Source organism: Perca fluviatilis, chromosome 18 (genome assembly GCF_010015445.1).
Source record: "Perca fluviatilis chromosome 18, GENO_Pfluv_1.0, whole genome shotgun sequence".
Classification (NCBI taxonomy): domain Eukaryota; kingdom Metazoa; phylum Chordata; class Actinopteri; order Perciformes; family Percidae; genus Perca; species Perca fluviatilis.
This window is the reverse complement of record NC_053129.1, coordinates 3,720,849-3,736,424: the sequence shown is the minus strand read 5'-3', so window position 1 is coordinate 3,736,424 and position 15,576 is coordinate 3,720,849. Positions and strand designations below refer to the sequence as shown.

At 47.6% G+C, this 15,576-nt stretch overlaps 1 protein-coding gene across 1 annotated transcript in view; it reads right to left on the bottom strand.

The window, feature by feature from the left end:
• mdn1 (midasin AAA ATPase 1) overlaps positions 1-15,576 on the bottom strand; it is an 84,631-nt gene that overhangs the window by 26,963 nt on the left and 42,092 nt on the right. Inside the window, exons 35-60 of the mRNA XM_039782301.1 lie at positions 14,494-14,702; positions 14,287-14,409; positions 13,631-13,828; positions 13,032-13,139; positions 12,717-12,905; positions 11,944-12,033; positions 11,590-11,853; positions 11,234-11,498; positions 10,976-11,135; positions 10,102-10,218; positions 9,805-10,013; positions 9,571-9,719; positions 8,715-8,914; positions 7,967-8,190; positions 7,539-7,652; positions 7,125-7,254; positions 6,733-6,839; positions 6,431-6,564; positions 5,954-6,120; positions 5,630-5,750; positions 4,863-5,076; positions 2,419-2,659; positions 2,203-2,326; positions 1,403-1,567; positions 1,102-1,316; positions 630-1,017 (exon numbers count right to left, since the gene is read on the bottom strand). Of these exons, the coding sequence (XP_039638235.1) occupies positions 630-1,017; positions 1,102-1,316; positions 1,403-1,567; positions 2,203-2,326; positions 2,419-2,659; positions 4,863-5,076; positions 5,630-5,750; positions 5,954-6,120; positions 6,431-6,564; positions 6,733-6,839; positions 7,125-7,254; positions 7,539-7,652; positions 7,967-8,190; positions 8,715-8,914; positions 9,571-9,719; positions 9,805-10,013; positions 10,102-10,218; positions 10,976-11,135; positions 11,234-11,498; positions 11,590-11,853; positions 11,944-12,033; positions 12,717-12,905; positions 13,032-13,139; positions 13,631-13,828; positions 14,287-14,409; positions 14,494-14,702 (4,625 nt within the window). The remainder of the gene's footprint in view (positions 1-629; positions 1,018-1,101; positions 1,317-1,402; positions 1,568-2,202; positions 2,327-2,418; positions 2,660-4,862; positions 5,077-5,629; positions 5,751-5,953; positions 6,121-6,430; positions 6,565-6,732; positions 6,840-7,124; positions 7,255-7,538; positions 7,653-7,966; positions 8,191-8,714; positions 8,915-9,570; positions 9,720-9,804; positions 10,014-10,101; positions 10,219-10,975; positions 11,136-11,233; positions 11,499-11,589; positions 11,854-11,943; positions 12,034-12,716; positions 12,906-13,031; positions 13,140-13,630; positions 13,829-14,286; positions 14,410-14,493; positions 14,703-15,576) is intronic.

Below are 15,576 nucleotides of genomic sequence, written 5' to 3'. Positions count from 1 at the left end.
TATTTCTGGCTCTAACCAGCTTCTAGCTAATCAATCAATTTTGTATTTTTCACATGAAATCAAACAAGCTACAATTCCAGTGAAATGTAATCCCATCAGTTCCTGATAGTGGCCACCTTCCTCCGAGTATCAAACCATGGAGAAATATTTTATACTGGAGTTGACGGTCCCTAGAGACAAGATTGTTTGTGACTTGAGTTGTAGCGCCTACATGTAACTTTTTATTTGTCACGTCATCAAGATACAATATACAAACGTTTGCTATCTTTAATAAAAAACGTAGCTTGTTAACTTTGTTAATTCTTAGACAGATTGTATTAGCTAAGAGCCATGTTGGTCAACCTTGTTAATTATGATCAAGTACCAGTAAGTACTTCCTGCTGGGTGTGCTTTTAAAAGAGACCAAGGTAGTCAAAAGCAATAGACTGTTTATCAGAATATTTGAAATGATTTTGAAATAAAAATGTAATTTAAATATATATACATCTTGTGGCTGGTTAGCTCAGTTGGTAGAGCAGGCACACTTATAGAGGTTTATTAATATATACAGAAGGAGATGCAGAAGGTCAAGGGTTCAAGTCTAGTATGAGACAAAATGTGGTGTAAAGCAGAAACAAACCGCTGCTGACCTCCTGCTGTGCGTAGTTGAGTTTGTAGGCCCTCTTCACCGCTGGGTCAAAGATGGTCTGTGGTGTCCAGACCTTGATCTGCAGCAGGCCCATGTTGACCCAGAACACTCCGGAGTGGGCCGGCGGGTTGGAGCCTTGGACCTTGCTCTGGACGTACTGCTGCAGGCAGGTGATGCAGGCCTCCACCAGGCCATCAGGGAGCACATTCTGAGGCAGGAAGTCTCTAAAGACGGTCTGGATCTCCTGGGCAGCTATCAGAGGGTCAGGGTCCTCCACCAGGCTCTCACAGCTCTCCATGTAGCCCTCCTGCAGACTGGGAGGCAGCAGGTCTGCCATGCTCTGAAGCTGGCGGCGCAGGACCGCACCCTGGAGCCGGAAGTCTATGCCCCTAATGAGGCACAGGGGGGGTGGGATTAGGAAAGCCAATATTGATAACTGCTTGTTAAGTAAATTTTTTTCTGTTTTAATTTACCTGAACTCAGCCAGTGCAGGGACAGCCATATTGTCCCACAACACAGCAGACACATCCTGTAGCTGCTGGATCCTCTCCTTCCACTCCCCCAGGGTGACATGGGACAGGGAGAGGAGGGCTGCCTCTGATGGATCCCATCCCCCTCCAGGATCACTGCTGAAGAGCACTCCCAGCATGCAATACGACCACACGGCTTTACTCAGCAAGGCCGGTCCCTAAAAGAAACAAGGCCATGTGTTAATCCAGCAGGAAATGCCTTTTAAATACAGTGAGATCAACAGGAGATGTTGGAGGTCAGTACCATGTTGTCTGCTCCGTGGTGCAGCTTTGGCGCTGGCTGGGTCCTGGGACTTAGTGGGTCCCATTTCAGCCAGAGGTTGGGGTCAGAGGTCACGCTGCAGGTCCACAGGGCAGCCAGGGCCTCAGACAGCAGCTCACACCACACAAACTGTAGCTCCTCAGCCGGCTGGACAACAGTCAGGGGGAATTATGAGCAACAAGTCTTTTCCAGGCATTTTATCTGACAGTTCACAGCAGAGAGCTGACAGAACACCAAGGGGGAGAGAGGATGCTTTGATTACATGGTTAGACCCTGGGCCGCCAGGACACTCCTGAATTATTGGTTTTAGTGTTTTATCTCAAGTTTGGCTCACTCTCACATGTTCTAGGGTGCCAAATACGTTTGGTCCAATTCTTCATGTACACACTGCACTCGACCAGGAAACAGCCTCTTTGTCGTTTTTTACTTTTACTTAAAGATCTCCTCCAGACATGTTTTAAGACAAGACAACAATATTCTGCTTTGAATAATAATTAACCGCTTTTCCATAAACCAATTCTGAAATGACTCCTCTTTCTCCCTCATTGAAAAAGCCAAAATCACTTAATATGCAAATAATTTTTCATTTCTAAAGTTTAACTAATGGACAGTCTCCTACTTCATTGAAAAGTCCTGTGTCAGTGTAGGTGACCTGGAGGCTTCAGGTTTCCACATCACACTTGTGTAGGTGACATACTGGACCACAAACTCTACACATGCATCATCCTGCAAAGTGCAGGTCAAACATCCAAGTGAAGTGAGAATAAGGTGGGTGTACTGACCCTGTCGCTGCTGAGCAGGAACCAGAGCGGCTGCAGCTGGCTGACGTTCATGGCTGTGGACTGGAGGCAGAAGCGCAGATGTCTGGAGAGTTCAGGACGTAAGTTGTCCTCGGCCTCCGGGTCACTGCAGAGCAACAGGGACAATTCACTACACATCCATCAACTGTTTCAGGATCAGTCCCCACAAGTATCTGTGCGTGGTTGAGGAGGTGTTACCCAGGCGAGAGTGCCAGGTGCAGCAGGTCTGTGCTGAGGCGCAGCTGGTTGAGGACAGCCAGGTGCTCCATCAGGGGCCAGAGCTGTGCCCGGCGGCCCAGCTGCTGCAGCTCCTGTCTGGCCAGCTGGACTCCGCCTCCGGGCTCGTCACCCTCAGGCAGGGAGCAGAGCTCCAGCAGCCCTCGCTGCTTCATCTGACGCTGCTGCTGCTCCACACTCGACACCAACCTCTCCAACACTCCTGATGGGGAGGTACAGAAGGACACTCACATATTGACTCTTTAACATCACACTGGAGTTTCTCTTAGAGGGTAACGCTCTATTACATCGCGCACTATGAACGTGCTGGACAGGACAAACAGTATAATGGTGATTTAGGTATTCTTAGAGCTGAACAGCAGGGGGGGCTAACACGGTCAAGTTTTTCCTGAGTGTGGCGCTACGCACATGGAGTCCACCAACAGGGTTTATCCTGATGCAGCATGAGAGGCAAACCACATGGCTGATTAGATTTTGACTATAGCTTTTCATTGTTAGTTTTTACTTACTATCACAGAGAAGTAGTGGGGGTGGGGCTCATGCAGGAACCATGTGCAAAACACATGAGTTCTTCAGTGGCATGTACCAGTGAATCTTACTGTAGGTATGAAGCAAACTCCCAAGAGGTCCAGCCCTGTTGTGTCAGGCTTGTGCAGATAGACTGCCTTCTCCACACGGGGAAACACCGTCTGACATAAGAACTATACTAAGTAGCTATTATTAGAAATGTGTCCTGTTTTCATCTGATGATGTCTGGCAGCAGGACTTTAAACTGCAGTGTGAAGTTCTTTTTTAACTCTTGGGTGACATTTCTGTGATGAAACTTGCAAATAAAGAGGAACACCTACTGATGAACAGGTGTCCTCCATCCAGTTAAACCACGTATGACAAGTTTGTGCAGTTAAAGAGTAACTTGAAACTAAGAAAAAGGTGTCACACACCTTGGGCCCTATTTTACCAATCTGAAACTCAAGTATCAAACGCCAAACGCAAGTAGCTTTGTAGGCGGATCTCGGGCGCTGTTGCTATGATACCGGCGGGATAAATGAGTCTTGCGCCCGACGCAAATCTAAAATGGGTTGGTCTGAAGTAGCTAGGTGTGGTTTGGGCGTAACGTGCAATAAACCAATCAGAGCGTCATCTCTCATTCCCTTTAAGAGCAGGTGCGCTTGTTCCATGGCAGACTGATATTATGACGGCGGATTTGCCTGGCGCACGCCAGCGGGAGCTGTCCGGGATGCGGCAAAGTAATAAATGCCGTCTTGGCCGGTTGGCGATGTTGCTGCTCCTCTCGGGCGCATCTCCTCAAGTCTGGAGAGGATTGCTGCAGCCATGGAGCGTGGGCCTCCAAACGCACCACCTGCTCCTGTTGTTCCCCTTCCTCCTCCCCCCACTCCATCTCCGTCCACCCGCTCCACCAGGAGCGCATCGCGCATTACTCCCGGACCAGATTCCGCTTGAGTGTCCAATCCCGCCGTAATTCAACATCACGTCTCCTTAAGTCCTCTAATATTTCCTCATTTATGTCATCAACACATCCATGATTCATGGAAATGTGTAAAACACAACAAGCCACAAAGAATGCTGGGACTTTTTGAGGACTGTACTGTAAAGTGCCTCCTGACCTTTCCAAACACCTGAAGCACATTTTCAGTAATATTTTCCCTAGTTGTTATGTATGGTTTGCAAAAATGGGAACTGCTGCGTCCGTGTAGATGAGAGAAGCAAAGTGTATGCACGTTGTGCACACGCTACATTACATACATACATGGCCAAGCGTGCGCCCCTAAAATAGCATCTGAATAACGCGCCACTGACTTTAGACCAGGTTTTTCCTGGTCAGAGGTGGAATTGTTTTCTGAAACTGCAGAATAGCACAAAGTAACGTTTGCGCTGGAACACGCCTCCTCTTTTCGCTGAACCGCCCCCAGGAGCGCAAATACATTCTCTAATTTACCGACGTGCGTCTGTGGAGGGAAAAGTCCGCTGTGCGTCGGGTGCAAAATAGGAACGATACATGCGTCGGTGTACAAAGGCAATTGCGCTGAGTGCAAGATAGGGCCCCTGGCTCCATATGCATTTCTCTATTTATTTTGTTGAGGTTTGATGATGAGTAGAAGAGTCGAAGCGTAACTTAACACCAGGCTGAACGCCAGCATCCCTGATGGGTGTGGTTAAATAAATTAGTTTGAATTTAATCCTTAACTATTTGTGGTCTTCCTTCTTTTGTTGTGAATTTGAGCTGGTATTTGAGCTGGTTGAACTGTCCACTGGATGTTCAGTGTGCAAGATAAACCTTTTTGTGCTAAAGAATGTTAGTAAGTCAAAACACTATGGGGATCAACATGGCCATTGTCTGGGCCTGTAGCCACCACAGGTGAAAGCTCTTTCTGTAACAGGCTCACCAGTCTTGTGTGGATCCAGCTGGTTGTTGGCCAGCAGAACCAGGCCCCAGGCCTCTAGCAGACTCTCTTTGATGTCCAGCCCGAGCCCGGCACCCTGAAGTCGGACCAGCTCCTGCCTCCAGGGACCCGTGGTGGCGTCCAGCCTCAGATCGCTCACATCCAGGGCTTTACTCAGGAGCCGGAGCCGAGACGCACACTCAGCCACCGACTCCAACTGGAGAACAAGATGGATGAGGTTTGTAAAGTGAATTCAGATCTTCTCAGACATGCTGTGAATGACAGACATTATACTAAAATGGCTTATAAAAACCATATGAGGCAAGATAGAGAAGACCGCAGGTAGGACAGGAAACATAAAAACAACTCCTGACAATGAGACTAGAGCTGTGTTCCCTCATTCACAGTGAACTATATCGGGAACGACCAAACCAGATTTCAGACGCTCACTGAAAACATCGTTGCGTCAGGAGATGCGTTGGTTATTTGTGAGACAAAGGCCGGCGCGCCCAGCATCATGTAAACAAACCCACACAAAATGACTTGTAATCCGTCCCTGAAACAAACCGAGCACCCAGGAGGATAGTAAAATGTTGTATATTATATATGTTTCATGTTACATTTCCATGTAGGGTACAAACCGCAGAGAATTAGAACACCACTAAAAAAAGGTGAACACACTATATAGGGAAGTATTTATGTGATGGAGAACAGTTTCAAACATAGTTTAGGTTTGACAGAAAACAAGAGCTGAGGAAGCGTCTCCAGACCTTGAATGGCAGAGCTTTCCCAAGGGTTTTCTGGATGCCCTTCAGAGCTGTGGCCACAGACACCGGGGTGGACAGAACCGTCTGGATGGCTGCAGAGACCGCCTGCAGCTCCTGCTGACCTCTGGAGTACAGCACAGACACAAGTGTTGGGAAATGGAAATACATTAGCTAAATATTTCCTGAGACATTAGTAATATACAGATGGTGTTATTGCACTCTTACATTCATGCTATCTGTGTAATGTTAGAGCCATGTAAAGAAATGAAAAAATTACTAATTGACTGACTTCATTTCATGTTATGCATTTTAGAGAAAAGTGTTTACTGGAATGTGGCATCAGTGTCTCCCAGCAGCAGCTGGGGCAGTCGGAGGATCAGGTGTTTCTGCACCCACTGCCAGTGCAGAGACAGCACCGAGATGCCCTGAGAGTCCGCCGCCAGCGTGCTGCACACATCCCAGAACCGGTCGAGCCACTGCAGCAGCTGCAGGATCTGAACACAGCACAGAGAGGGAGCTGAGGAAATGCTTTCAGAATTGGGGAGGGGAGGAGGCAGTGTGGTACAAGTAGCAACTGAACAAGCAGTAGTAGAGCTACTGTTACTGGTATTGCTGTGTTATAGTAGTAGTGGAAGTAGCAGCCGCAGCAGTAAGAAAAGCAGTAATGACAGCAGTAGCTGCTATGTGTAGTAGTAGCAGATGGAAAAAGGTGCAGGACCGCCAGCAGCTAGCAGTAATAGTAGCAGTAAGAAAAGAGAAGTGTGGGTGTGCAGGGACACAGTAACAAAGTAAGGGAGCTCTGACCTCAAACATGATGTGGTCCGAGATGGTGGGCTGTCCGCTCTGCATAGCCTGCAGGATGAACAAGTCCCACAGGTCAAAGAAGGTGCGCAGGTGCATGAGCACTGGGTGGGGCAGGTGACCAATATCCACAGTGCCTGAGGGGAGAGGGGCAGTTATATACTGTGCTGCGGCTCAGGAGGTAGACATTTTGTAACGGATACTCAGTTTGAAGGGGGAGTCAGGTATGGAGAATGATGCTATGGCATGCGTTATGCTTCCATCAGTTCATGCTGATCCACAGCATGCTGCAGTGCATACTGTACCTTTGCTGAAGGCTGTGGCTATTCTCAGGGCACAGTTCTGAGCAGACAGGTTGATAGCACAGGTGCAGATGACCGACCTCTCCTCTCTGTCCATCATCAGAACAATCCTGACAAACACAGTCACATCATTAGCACTCTGTGCCTGGAAGCAATTATTTACCTTTAATTTATGCTTCATACAAGATCACTGTACATGGAAAAGAACAACTAATTTTAGATATTTTAAAACAACAATACATTCACACTTCAAATTCTTAGCATATTGTGTGTTGCGCTTGAGTTGTTTGCCTTCCACTTGCAAATGTACATATGCTGACTTCTTTAAAGACTTTTTCCATGCCAGAGTTGTGCACATGGCAGCATAAAGGCTGACAGGCATCTTCCCACCGTACCGGTTAGCAACTGCGTTCAGTGCCTCCAGGAACTCCGTGTATCTCTCCTCGTCCTCAAAGCTGCACTTGTTAGCTAAAATATCCAGGTACTGCTTGTTCCATCGCATGTCCACCAGAATCCTGTATTCATCTGGCAATGTAACACACAGCAGTTAATACTCATGAAGATGGGAGCAGTACCTTCTAACACAGGTCATATGTCTGATAGAAAGGCATGGAATGTTCTGCACTGAAATCATGATCAGCTTTAGCATGAAGTGGGAAAAACATCATGGACATCGCTGACAAGTCCCAGACACCTTCACCTGCATGACTTCACCTTGATGATTGTATTAACTTAGAATTCTATTCTATTTGCAGGTTGTGATTACAACATTCTGGTCAGGGACTGCAGATGCAGCAGAACAACTTTACCTTTGCTGTGAGGCTGGAGCAGCTCTGCTAGGGACTTGCCCTTGGCAGCAAGTTTGCTCCCAAACACAGCCTTCAGAGCCCGGTTTCCTGCCTCCACCTGGACCAGAGCCGGGTCTGGAAGAGAACAAAAACCCTGCTTCAGGATCCTAAGCACTGCATAGTGCTGGACACTCTCGACAAAAGAAAATTCCCATTTTCATTTCTGCTGTGTGATTACAATATAAACTGTAGAACACAGATGCCTCTGTACTGAAGGATTACTGGCTAGTGATCAAAAACCTGTACCTTGAATTCTGTCCAAAGAAATCTACTATCATTGCACATGGATAACTTGTTTTGTGTGTGTGTGTGTGTGTGTGTGTGTGTGTGTGTGTGTGTGTGTGTGTGTGTGTGTGTGTGTGTGTGTGTGTGTGTGTGTAGTAACACACCAGGGACATATTTGTAGCTCCTGCCCAGGTATGAGAGCCAGCTGCTGCGGAGGATCCAGTCTCCGTGAGAGGCCCTCTCTGTGAGCAGTCTCACTGCTGTGGGGATCAGCCTCAGAGTGTCTCCTTCAGCTAGATCCACCACTCCTCCAGAGAACACCAGGCCTTCATGGACACCACTGCTCTGCAACGCCCTCTGCAGGTCACTCAGACTCAGGGGCCGATTCCTGTGGACAACACAGCTAGTGTAATTATTTCCTAAAGTATTAAACTTTATGACTTTAATTTAACTGACCGTTAAAACTGACACTTCCACTACTATCTCTTTCACTTAGAGAACATCTGCTTTGAGTAATTACACTTAAAGGGACACATCCACTATAGGCAAAGCTTACAGTTAGACTGACTACAAACCTTCAGCTGACATTACAAGTACCACCGTTCAGTTCATACACTTGAACTGACACCTTCAGCTGAATCTATCCCTTACACCTCAATTCCTTTCAGTGCTTGATCCAGGACTGAATCTCCAGTATCTTCACATGAAACAATACTTCAATTTCATTCAGTATTCACACTTATGTTGAAACTTAACTAATTTGGTTTCAACTGCCACTTCAGGTGCTTTGTAGTATTTCAATCAGGTACAGCTTCATTTCCCTTAATACCCTTTTCCTAGTCCTTCAGAATAAATTTGCACAGGTAGTTATGTCCACTGCAGACTCATGTGATGGTGTTGTCCCGTCCTTACCGCTTGCCCTGCAGGCTGAGGGTGTTGAGGCAAAACGAGAGGACCTGTCCATCTCGGAGGACAGCGGAGAAGCAGGAATCCTCGGTGGAGAGGAGGGCAGAGGGGAAGCCGTCAGGCCACACTCCAGCACACAGTAGCCCACTGCCCCAGTCCTCCGTGTCCAGGATGGCCAAGTGCTGCTCTATTAGCTGCTGGGCGTGCTGGAGGGAAAACAATGCACCCATGTTTATTCATCCTCTGGGGAGCATGAATGTGAAAAGTCAAAAACATAAGGATTTATTATCTGGCTGACCAAACCTTGTCATGTAATCCATAAATAAAAATGTAAAAAACACTGGAAAGAAGGAGTTAAAAGCGGACAATGTAAAAATGGCTGGTAAAATTAGAAAAAGTCCTTCTGGTTAAAGAGTGATTTATGCTGAGGATTGCTTGATGTTTGAGATGCTCCAGCAAGGAGTCCACTGCTGAAAAGGCCTGGTCACCCCTGCTAACATAGTGCATTGTGGGAGCTCAGCATGTCTAAAGTAGAACACAAGTTATTAGCAGGCTCTAAACACCACATGGAGCCAGAAAAGGGAGGCCAAGACACAGGAAATGGGTTATATTCTCCTAGCTGTCACTAAGAGTCAGCTGGATTCAAGCAACTCATTTATGGATTATATATATATATATATATATATATATATATATATATATATATATATATAACATAACATTACGGGTAGCTCAAATCAAGCAAGTTCATAACAGAGAGATAGAGAGCGTGAGAGACAGAGAGCGCAAAGGAGGCCCTCTGATAACAACCGGCAGTGAGACCGAGGAGAGGACAAGGAAATATTTGCAGTGGCTTTGCTACCTTGAGGCTGGCGGTGGTGCGTTGGCAGAGTGAGTAGGCCTCTCCGCAGGCGTGCTGCAGGGCGCTGGGTAGATCTACACCTCGCTGCAGCTGGCAGGACAGCAGTGACGCAGCATGGAGCAGGGAGGCCACTGATGAGGCGGGCGAATCTGAGAGATAGAACCCTTCTTTTAGCGACCGACCGACCGACCGACCGACCGACCGACCGAATACTTGTTCGTTGTCAATGCTTACCCCAAATGGCAGATTTGATGCTTTTATGTATTTCAATCAGCAGATCACACACACAGTCTCCAGTCACCCCGGCAGTGTGAAGAAGGGTCTTCAGGTCCAGTGTGTCCCAGCAGACCCCCTCATGTTCCCCTGGGATGTACACCTCCACCCCTCTGTTCCTCATGGCTCTGGAGAGCTCGCCATGCACGGGGTCCATGGTCAGGAACAGCCTGCAAAGCCCACACATCAGCTGAGCATAGACGTCTGCAATGACTTCAACAAAAGGTGACCAGGCTTGAACACTGCATGCTACTGTACCTGAAGTTAGGATGTGGGCTGATTTTGGGGGTCTTCCCGTCTATGACGCCGCGTTCGTTGATGGTGAGAGATCCGCCGGGCTCCAGCAGAGCGTTGAGGCGATCCAGGACAGACGCACTGAGCACATGATACAGGATCAGTACAAGTCACTAAATATTCTGACCTTTTTTTTCAGACCTGACTTAAAGGTGCAGTAAAAAAAAAAAAAAAATCCAGCTCCTCTGGCTCCACCTACAGCCTGTTGCGTGATTTGCTAAAATCCACAGCTCCCTGTTCAGATGCACCAATCAGGGCCGGATGGGGGGGGGTCTAACTGCAGGTCAATCACTGCTAATGCGCACGCATTCATTTTCCCTTGTGGGGGAGGGGCTTAGGAGACCATTTTGGGCTGGATCTTCACAGTCCTGGATCTTCACAATCCTACCTACAGCACCTTTAAGTTGTTGATCCCATGAGATTTCTCTTCATCTGCATATCTCATCTCCTATTGTTTCTCATTTTCAATATCTGTCCAATGAGCTTACATTTCTAGCAATGGCCTTTTGTTTTGCTTTGTTGAAGACAAAAGCTAAATCTGATTTTATCCCCTATAAGAATCCTAAAATAAGATGCACGACAAGCTATCCAAACACAACGGTAAAAATATCAATTCCATTATACTGTAGGCCAAACAAGTTGCTGCATACGCTTTCTGAATAGTTCTCTCTGCACGGCCCTCTGGCCCTGACTTTTTATGATGTGTGTGGTCTTTGTTGCCTCTGTGAAACAGCCCACTGATGTGGCCATTATTATTTCCAAATCCCATGTGAAAAATGTTTTTACAGATAAACCAACAAGCACACAAATACACAGAGGATGCAGCACTTCTGCTCACCTGCAGAAGTTAACATTGTCCATGAGCAGCCAGTCCCCGGCCTGCAGGGCCTGGACCAGCATCCCGTCCAACCACTCGAAGCCTCCGTTTGTCCAGCCGTCCTCCAGCTGAGCCAGGCGCTCCTTCAGCAGCGTGAAGTCCGTCTGCAGTTTGGACATGTCTGGAGGACACACACAAGCATGTTACAGCTCTGGGAACACATGCTCATACTTACAAGAGAAGGAAACTAGCCGGCAGTATGCAGGAGTGATCTGTTACCAGTGAAGACTTTGAGCTTGGTGTTGAGTTTCTGTAGGAGGAGGATGATGACCTCCAGCTTGTTCAGTGCCTCAGAGTTGATGCTCCCCCCGCCTCTCTGCAGGCCCTCCTCCTTCAGCCAGTGGCAGAACAGACCCCACGTCTGCAGCAGGAACTCTGTGTCCTGGATGCCGACATCCAGTGACATCAGGCCACGCCTTATTACCATGGCAACTATGTAGTCCACGCTTTCCAGCACTTGTTGCCATGGCCGCATGATATCAACCTGGAATGGAGAAAAGAGTGATGTGTGATGCAGTCTGATGTTTCCAGACAACGAAACTCTAGCAAAGAGAGGCCTGGGAGTTCCTGGCTACCTGTTCGAAGCCCCCCAGCAGCTCTGTGGTGTCCATGGCGCTGTTCATGGCCATGACCCGGAGCCGGTGTCCCGTCAGCAGAGCCAGCAGCCGCGCCAGGCTGGTCTTTGCGCTGGCTGTGGGGCCCACCAGTATGGTCATCCAGCCCATCTCCACACACTTCATCAGGGACTCCAGGGGCCGCAGCGCCTGGTGTGTGATGGACAGTGGGGGGTCCAGGGCCACAGGGGCTCCGCCGCTGCGCTGCAGGACCGAGAAGCCCACCTACCATGGGAGAGGAAATCCTTAACTTTGTCCGTACAATTTAAAACATTTGCCTTTGTAATATATGATTATATATTGTTGCTGACAAACCTGCAGGTTGAGTGGAGTGATGTGGAACTGTCTGGAGCCGGTGTAAGGCTCAAAGTCCTCCCCAAACACCTTCCTGAACACGGACAGAACCTGTGGGACAGCAGGGGGTTCACAGACTCAACAGAGGAAAAAGACTTCCCAAACAGGTCAGGAAATACTTGGTTTTGATTGAGGGTGGTCACTGAATGCAGAGAACTGATTGAATGAAACATCTTGGCTCAATGCGTGAATGCACTAATCAGAGTTTGCATAACGCAGCAAAAACACGGTGGTGTTTATTTTATTATTATTTTTTAAACGGACACAGTACCTAATATTAAGGAAAAAGTACCCATGTGGGTATTAAACCTCAGCAAGCATGATTCTGAAACACTACTGTAGCTGTAGAGTGGAGGACATGACGGACGTCGTCTCTCAGGTACTCGGAGACTCTCGTTAGAAATATTAGGTACTGCACCGAGTTACAGTTGTACGGCTCTATCCTGCAAGGATTACGAGTCGAGCTGTTCAAACCCAACATAACCCTGACCAACTGATTCTGAGGGACCTGTAGTTTGTCCCAGACATTTAAACCACGACCAGATTGTGTAGTCAAAGCCACTCAGAGAACTGGCCGGCACAATTAAAGAGTCTTAAATGCTGTATACTATCAACAAACATCCGATATCACTATCAGAGGGTTTGTCAAACATCATCTTAGAGTGAGACCAATCCTTTCATGATGATTTCTTGAACGTTTCTTGTGTATAAGCAGAGCTGAAGAAATGGTGTACCTGAGCCTTGTCAGCCTCGGCCCTCATCCTGTCAGCGTACACCAGGGCCACGTGCTGGCCTGGGTTGTAAAACCCTGGGGACTGGTCTGCCTGCATCAGCTGACACCAGCGGAACAGGTCACGCAGGTTGAACTCCCAGGGACTTCCTCTCTGGCCCCAGCGGCGCTCCACACTCACCTCCTGGACAAGCTGTTGGAGGCAGAGCACCGACTCACTCACAGCTTTAAACATCTTACCCTCTGCCTGCTGCTGGACCGGCACAGCAGAGACAGCCTCTCAGTCAGAAGTAATACAAGTAAGGGAAGAGAAACGTACCCGGTTACTGAACTCCACCATTTTAGCGATGATTTCCTTATCGATGCTGGTAAAAATGGAGTCTCCTATGAACTCCATGTCTTTGCTCGTGAGTTGGTCCACAAACACCTGAGAACACAGGGGTAAACCCAGTTTAATTAAAGTGATGGCTCTGCTCAGAGATAAGATTCAGGTGTTTTCTCTTCTCAGAGAGTCGAGGAGGGCGGCAGCAGCAATGGTACATCTGGGAAACCATTGCAACGCAATCTATGGGCTCGATTAAGGTTTTGACCCATTGAATAATACTCAGAAAAATGACCAAATCCTGTGGTTGTCTATCAGCTTTTGTGCATAGATGTATATCAATGGTCAGCTCACACAAAGACATTCTTTCTAAAACTACACATCTTTTCCCATCTGACCTCAGCAGATTCTTTGCTGCTGAAATGAAGTTTAAATAAACCAAGAAACTGTCCAAGCACTATTACAATACTGCACTCTGAAATTCAATTATTAACTACATAAATGGATAACAAAAGAAGAAAAATATTTCAAACAATGAATAAGCACTAAGTAAATGTGATATAAAGGTTTGTATGATCGTGTCGGCTGCTGCAGACCTGAGTGAATCTGTTGAGGAAGGATTTGGGCAGTCCCTTACGCCCGCCACCTTGCGTGAAGGGGTTCTGGCAGCCAAAGATCTTGGTCTTCTCCTGCTGGACCTGGAAGCTCATCCCCAGTTCAGGAATGTAGATCTCTGCTCGGTGGTCGAAGCAGGCATTCAGCCCCTCCAACACCGACTGGGAGGCCAGGTTTAGCTGGCAGCGGGGGGCCACAGTCACTTTCATATCGCAAATGAGGGCGAACTCACACTTGGCCCAGTTAAGCCCAGTTAAACCGTGTGTGAGCACATTGGACCCTCGCTACCCCGAACCATTTCAAGCATGCCCGGCCACGGTTCGGTTGGACTCAGGCACGTGATCACTAAACATGCCTGGGTCTGGTTCTTACCTTACAGATGAATGGGAATTACAGTCAGCAAGTCCTGCAATGTACTGACGATAGCGTGCTCTGGCCCTGATTGTTTTACTGCAGTGTGAGTGCAGGCCAGCAGTGGAGTGGGGAGGGGGACCATCGTGCTCGGGCACAGTTCAAGGCAACTGGGCCAAGTGTGAGTACACCCTTAGTTCAACATTACATTACAATCGGCTTTCTGAGGGTTTGCAAACAAAAGCAGGCTTTGAGCCATAAAAAGTGTACAAACGGCGTTCCTCACCTCGTCCAGGACCACCCAGTGGCCTGCCTTCAGAGCAGCCAGAAGGGGGCCGTCGCGCCACGCAAACTCTCCTCCCTTCCCCCCCTCCACCGGGAGATCTGTTCCAAACAAATCAGTGACATCCTGCCAGAGAGTGCACGTGATCAGCGTTGGAGCCAGGTGGTATTGGAGTTCATTCAGGAGCATTATTAAATAAAAAAGGCTTACGGTTTGCTCTGACAGGTTGATTCGCACCAGATGATTCCCAGAAGCTTTGGCCAGCGCGGCCACCAGACTGGTCTTCCCCACACCAGGGGAGCCCTCCAGCAGCACCGGCCTCTGCAGCTTCAGCGCCCGCAGGAGCCTCTGGGCGTTCACGGCGGTGGTGCCCGCTGCCATAGCGTAGTCTGACAGGTCCCGGCTCTCAGTGTCAGGCCCTGGGTGGACACAAGGAGGAAAGAGCCCGTAAACATTACTAAAGAACTATGGAATAACCAGCTTTAGTTTCCATGAAGACTGGAGTCTTTTTATGTAGACTCTAATGTTTTATGTATGTTTTAAATGTGGACCTCAGGAAGAGGGGGTGAGGATGAGGTTCCTATAATAAACTAAACTAAACTTTGTAATGACCGGGGCGGGATGTGGGGCTGAAAAAAAGCAAGCATTCCACAAGTATGAACAACAATACACAGACATGAGGATGATATTAATCTTCTCACCTGTTCCTGTCGTCGTTTGAAAAAGGAAAATGGTCAGCAGAGAAAATGAAACGGGTATTATTCTGATGTAAGTTTTGTTATTTACACTGCTGTGACGGGGGACAAATCCACAGTCCTCGTTCTGTGCAAACATTTATTCCAAAGTGTATCTGAAGTTAATGTGAGGCTTTAACGGTCTGAGTTACACAAATCAAGTGAAGTCAGATAAACTTTGGAATATGTCTTTGGTCTTTTTGTGGACTTTGTCCCCCATCTCTTTCACTGAAATCACATTAGGACGGGATCTTTTGACGGCCAGTATGAACAGGAGGAATGATTACAGCAAGATTGTTCCAATGTACATGTGAGCACAAGACAATTGCTTTAAGACAGACTTAAAAAAATGTCAACCTATCCACTAAACTGAAAGGAAAGTTTTATAATTTGTTAGGACAATACTTGAGGATGTAGTGGATCTGCATAACAATTGTGTTGATATTTGGGGGACATTTGAACAATGTGATCCTGAGATAATAGGAAAAAGGTAAAAGTACAATGATAAGAATCTGTCACTGATCAGGTCTCCATGAGTAAAAAAACAAAACAAAAAAAA